Below are 6,000 nucleotides of genomic sequence, written 5' to 3'. Positions count from 1 at the left end.
CCCAGGCGATGCCAAGGGAAGAAGGCGCCAGACCCCAGCGGGGCCCGCGAGCTCCTGGCCCTGCTCTGCTCCGCGCCATTCCCTCGGCCTGAGAGAGAGGGCAAAGGAGGGAGCCCCTTCTTCTGCTGCTGCTGCTGCTGCCTCTCTGCTTCCTTCGGGGACTAGGAGCCAAGAAGAGCCTCTCCTCCTCCTCCTCCTCCTCCTCCTCTTCTCCCGCCAGGCGCCCAGGGGCCGAGGGCTCCTTCCCTTCCTGAGGAGCCCTGGCGATGGAGAGCCAGCGCTGCTTCCCCAACCGCTTCGCCGACTACAAGGGCAGCCTCTTGGCCGGACAGGGCCAGGAGGCGGTGGCGCCCTTGGTCCAGGCCACCATCGCCCGCATCCTCCGGGAGGTGCCCGGCTTAGAGCCGGAGCCGGAGGGGTCGCCCTCTGGCCGGGGCCTGGGCGAGGAGGGGGGCCTGTACGGGGGCCCTGCGGGGGTGGCCTACATGCTCTTCCACGTGGCCCAGTGCCCGCTCTTCGCCCCCGAGAGGGAGGCCTACCTGGGGGCGGCCAAGAGGCTGGTGGAGGCCTCCCTCCGGCGCCAGGAGCAGCAAGAGGGCCAGGAGGAGGCCGAGCAGGAGGAGGCCAGGGCCACCCGGGCGGCCTTCCTCCTAGGCGGGGCCGGCCTCTACACGGCGGCCGCCCTGGTCTACCACGCCCTGGGCCTCCGAGACCAGTGCCGCCGCGCCCTCGAGCGCCTCCGACGCCTCTGCCCCCCCTGCGCCCCCGACGCCTGCCTCCCGGGAGGATCCGACGAGCTCTTCGCCGGCAGAGCCGGCTACCTCTGCGCCGCCCTCCTCCTCAAGCAGAAGCTGGGACTCCAGGTGGGAGACACCGCCAGCCTTCCCACGCCCACTCCTCCCTCACCCATCATCCTCATCATCATCATCCTCATCATTCAGAGACAGAGCTGTCTTAGTCTGGAAAATCAGTCAGCGGAAGGGCCTGGTCGCACCTTGGAGGCTAACAAGAGAACAAAGCTGGTAGCATGTGCTTTGGCAGAGGAGAGTCCAGAGCCTTGGTAGACGTGAGCCTACTTTCTGAGGTGCATGAAGGGGAGAGAGTGCGCTGGGGCTGCAGTGGTGCGGCCCACACTAGGTGGCAGCCCAGAACTCTCCTGGGCATGCTACCCCCATGCACCATCCCCACACTTCTCTGCACACCGTCCCCTTGCTTCCCCCCATGCAGTGCCCCCATGTGCAATCCCTGCACTTTGCCTCCTGCATCCCCCACATACTGCTCACACGTGCCATCCCTTACACCACCCCATGCTTCCCACATGCATCATCCCCTTGCTTCCCCTGTGCACCATCCCCATCTTCCCTTGTGTGGCATCCCCTCACATGCCATCTCCATGCTGCCCTGTATAACATGCCCATGCATGCTCCCTCTGTCTACCATCCCACTCTTTCCCCATCACACACAGGGGAGAGTGTGCACCACCCTGAAGCCCCACACCCTGCACTGGGTGACATCCAGTGTGGGATGGCAGTGGTGGAGAGTCCAGAGCTTTCCTTGACTTAAGCCTACTTCCTCAGATGCATGAGATGGAGGGGAGAGTCCAGAACATTGGTAGAGTTGAGCTTACTTCCTCAGATGCATAAATGGAGAGTCCAGAACTTTGGAAGACTTGATCCTTCTTCCTCAGATGCATGAACTGGAATTGAGAGTCCAGAGCTTTGGTAGACTTGAGCCACTTTCTCAGATGATGAGGTGGAGTGGAAAGTCCAGAAGTTTCTAGGACTTGAGCCTACCTCCTCAGATGCATAGGAGTGGAGGGTCCAGAGCTTTGGTAGACTTAAGCCTACTTCCTCAAATACATGAAGTGGAGTCGAAAGTCCAGAGACAAATTATAACTCCAGTCCACTTCATGCATCCGATAAAGTAGACTCAAGTCTACCAAAGTTCATGCTACCAGCTTTTTTCTTTCATTTCATCTCAAAGGTACTACAAGATCCCTTTGAAAACTTAGCATCATTCTTACTTTGCTTCCTTCAGCTGGTCACATTTTTCTCTTCTCCCCTCGCTCCCATCCATCCTCCCTAACCCCAGATCCCAGGATTCCATTGGACTGAACCATGGCAGTTAAACTGGAATAATCTATTTCATTAAGAAGTTTGCAAGTAGGTAGTTTGGTGTGTTCAAGCTTAAAACCACTTCCCTTCCCTAAGTTTTGCTTCTGTCCCCTTATTTTACATTCAAGGAAGCAGCAGCTGTTTTCTTTTTGAGGCAACCTTCAAGGATTTGAAAAAGCATGCACAGTGGCAGCTGGTGGCTCTGATCTTGGCAAGACAGTAAATCCTCCTGTGTGTGAGTGGCTGTGCCTTCAAGTCACCTGTTGATTTACAGCAACCCCGTGAATTTCATATGCTTTTCTAAGGCAAGGAATACTCAGAAGTGGTTTTGCCAGTTCTTTTCTCTGAAATATAACTCACAGGACCTGGTCTTCTTTGGCAATTTCCCATCCAAGTACTAACCTGCTTAGCTTCCAAGATCAGACGGGATCTGATGACTTTTAGGGTATTTAGGCTTAGTGAATTCTCCAGGTTTTTTTAATCTTGAAGGTTCTGAATCTTTTTTAAGGATAGGGCTCAGAATCTTGGATAGAAACCCCCCCCCCCGACATACACACACACACACACACACACAAACACACTAACAGTGGATTAATCTCTCTCCCACTCACATGGGAAACCACCAGCTGAAGGAGCAAGGGACAAGAGGCTGGAATTGGGGTCACTAAATGGTATAGTTGCCCTCTTAGGTCACACAATCAATTATTAATCTGTTGTTGAAAAAAATCAAAGTGATTTTTTTAAAGAATCAACATATCTTATAAGTTGGGGATTTATTTAACCAATATGTACAGAAACACATAATCACAGAGTTGGAAGAGACCACAAGGGCCATCCAGTCCAACTCTGCCATGGAGGAACTCACAATTAAAGCACCCCTGACATATGGCCATTCAGCCTCTGTCTAAAGACCTAGAATCGTAGAGTTGGAAGAGACCACAAGGGCCAATCACTCCAACCCCCTGCCATGCAGGAAATCACAATCAAAGCATCCCCGACATATGGCCATCTCTATGATTCTATGATTCTAGTGCAAATCAGTGCAAATCTAAACTCAATGGAAGTGTGGACTGGGGGATTTTAAGAGTTATACTCCCAAAACTTTCCTGAGTTCTGGTTTTGACAATATGGTTACATTATAAGGATATTGACCCCTTGTTCTTTATATAGAATCAGACAGTAGGATTTTCTCAGGTACATATTGATGTGTGATTTTACAGTATAAGAAGCATACATAGGGAGTGATCGACACAGCTTATTATACGTTTTCTTTATTTTACACATGTATGTATTTTCACACACATATATGTATATACACATATATAAAATCATGATAGCACTGGTATATTAGACATACCACTCAAGCATACAGGGCACAGTGGGAGGTCCAAATAACAGTATAGTATTCCCATGATTTCAATCCCCTCACCTCTGACTTTTCGTTTTTTTTTTTTTTACATGCACTGAAGGTATTGGAATTATTGTTTGAGATGGTAGACTGAGGTAGGAAAGAAGACTTTCCTAAACCCTTCTGTCCATGTTTGCCTCATAGGGAAGGATTTTACCTGTGTTACTTTGGTAGTTCTGTCTCTTTGTGTATGTGTAAGTGTACAAGTGGAGGATTAGGAGAGGCTCAAGAGTGTATAAATTACAAGTATATAAAAATATTATCCACCACCACCGCTAGTGCAACCATTCAATTTATTCTAGATTCTCTTTATGCATTAACAAAGACATTTGTTAAGAATACAATAACCAGAGTAAGCCAGATTATTGGCTGCTGATTATTCGCATGAGATGGCCTTTTCAAGCTGGTGGTGGGGATGGAAAGTGGCAGCAAGGTTATAGGGGCCAAAGCTATGTGTGCTGTAAGGCCTGCCTTGCCACCTCTTATCTAGCCTGCTGATCTCAGGTGGGATGGAGGACGCTCTCCCACATAGCAAGCACTTGCTAGAGCCTCCGGAGGAAATGTACAACAGATAAAAGCATTTTTAAAACACACACATACAAAAGCAATTAAAAAGTTTTCAAACATACACAAAACAAATTGTACCAAAAGCCAATTGTGGTTTTAATGACCAAAGTTTATATGAAACAATACAGTCCGTGTTGCCTGCCAGACTTTAGCACATCACACTCTCTCAGCCTAAGAGGAAGACCATGGCATAATCTTGCAAATAAAATCCCATAGTAAGGTTGTCATAAATTGTACTTGACTTTAAGGCACATAACAACTGAATGGCTGCCATGATGAGCAGACTCTTGTCCTGGATGGATCCGTGGTCTGAATAAGTAGGATTCTTACATTCTTGTGTGAGTTGAACACATGCTTATTACAGGGATAGTGGGAGATTAAGCACTACTTTGCTTTCTGGATCCAGAGCTTGGGAAAGTTCCTATAAGAGTTGTAAGAGAACATTAAGAAGATACCTGCTAGACCAGACTATCTAGTTAGCATTCTCTTAGTAGTGTGGCCAACCAGTGAGCTATATAGGATGCCCACCAGCAAGACATGAGTACAACAGCATATTTCCTCTCCTTAAATTGCAGCTTCTTTCATCACTGCAGCTCTGTTGTGTGTAAAAATGCAGCTCCATTATTTTGCAAGGTACAGCAATCCTTCACAAGGCCTGAATCTGAAAATTTCTGGTGCTGTAGCACAGGTGAATCAAACATCCAGTTCAGGTTCCTGACAATTAAACCTGTAGAGGTTTGAGTGATAGAAATTTAAATGTTTTATCATGCCCATCTCACAAGGTGTAGGTTATTAACTAATATTACTATGCAGCCTTACATATAAAAGTATTAAAATACTGCTTTACTTTATTGAACCCTTTCCTGTATTGTTTTGTATTATTTATATGTATTATGCTATTATTTCTTAAATTGTATGCCATGGGCAGGTTTACTTTATCCATTTTATTGTTTGTACTGTATGTACAGTGCTGTGTTAATCTAAAGCACAATAATAATAATAATAATGATGATGATGATGATGATGATGAAAGAGCTGTTTGGGGGGTGTCATGTACTTTTATAATTCATACCAGACTTTCATGTTCTTATGAAAAGTACTTTGCACTCTCTATGCTTTTTGAACTGTGGTACTTAATCTTCTCTGTTCTTTACTTTAAAATGTCTTGGTATCACCACACCAATACATTAGCACCTCTCTAACTGGGACATTTATAATGATGCCTCTATATTGAAGGCATAGGGTTCAGAGTGCTGGATTGCAACTACTCTCTTTCAGTAGCATCCAAGTCTCTACTCTTATTTCTTTAGGCTCTTCTCTTATGATGCAAATCAGGATCGCTGGGGTTATCTTTGAGGGAAGGTGCACAGTTAATCTTTCAATCTGATGCTCAGTTAAGTGGAATATAAGAGGTGCTTCAGCATTATAGAAAGTGGTTGGCTGGTGCTGCACACATCATTAAGGAACTTTGAAATGGTAATATTTTAAGCTGTACTGACTACAGTAGTTTTCATGTAGTTACTAACAAAAATTAAATTTTTTATCCATTGTCATCTTCTGGAATAGCAGGCCTTCATTTAAAAGCCTCAAGTCATCTATTTTGACTAGTGTTTTGAAATTTATTATCCTTTTTTAATCTGGACTTCAGTAATTTCCTGCACAGGGAAATGTGGGTGGTGTTTGTTTTGAGGGAGAAAGCCTTTCTACTCTGTTCTCATGCAAGGAACTTACAGACTAGGAGGCACTGTAGTGGCTGTACCACTGGGATGTGGTGGCTCGAGTGGTTAAGATGTTGACTGTTGATTGCAAGGTTGGCTGGCTGACAGTTCACGGCCCAGGTGCCATATGATGGGATGAGCTCCCATCACTAGGCCCAGCTTCTGCCAACCTAGCAGTTCAAAAGCATGCAAA

At 46.7% G+C, this 6,000-nt stretch overlaps 1 protein-coding gene across 2 annotated transcripts in view; it reads left to right on the top strand.

Annotated features, from left to right (window-relative positions):
- Nucleotides 1-227: 227 nt before the first annotated feature.
- LANCL3 (LanC like 3) overlaps nucleotides 228-6,000 on the top strand; it is a 31,164-nt gene continuing 25,391 nt past the window's right edge. For both annotated transcript variants that reach the window (XR_006103161.1, XM_042460954.1), the window contains exon 1: nucleotides 228-863. Coding sequence is in view for 1 of the 2 variants with exons in the window: in XM_042460954.1 (XP_042316888.1) it covers nucleotides 267-863 (597 nt within the window). In the remaining variant the exon portion in view is untranslated. The remainder of the gene's footprint in view (nucleotides 864-6,000) is intronic.

Source organism: Sceloporus undulatus, chromosome 3 (assembly GCF_019175285.1).
Source record: "Sceloporus undulatus isolate JIND9_A2432 ecotype Alabama chromosome 3, SceUnd_v1.1, whole genome shotgun sequence".
Classification (NCBI taxonomy): domain Eukaryota; kingdom Metazoa; phylum Chordata; class Lepidosauria; order Squamata; family Phrynosomatidae; genus Sceloporus; species Sceloporus undulatus.
Note: the sequence above shows the minus strand (reverse complement) of the source record. Positions and strands in the feature narration are given on the sequence as shown.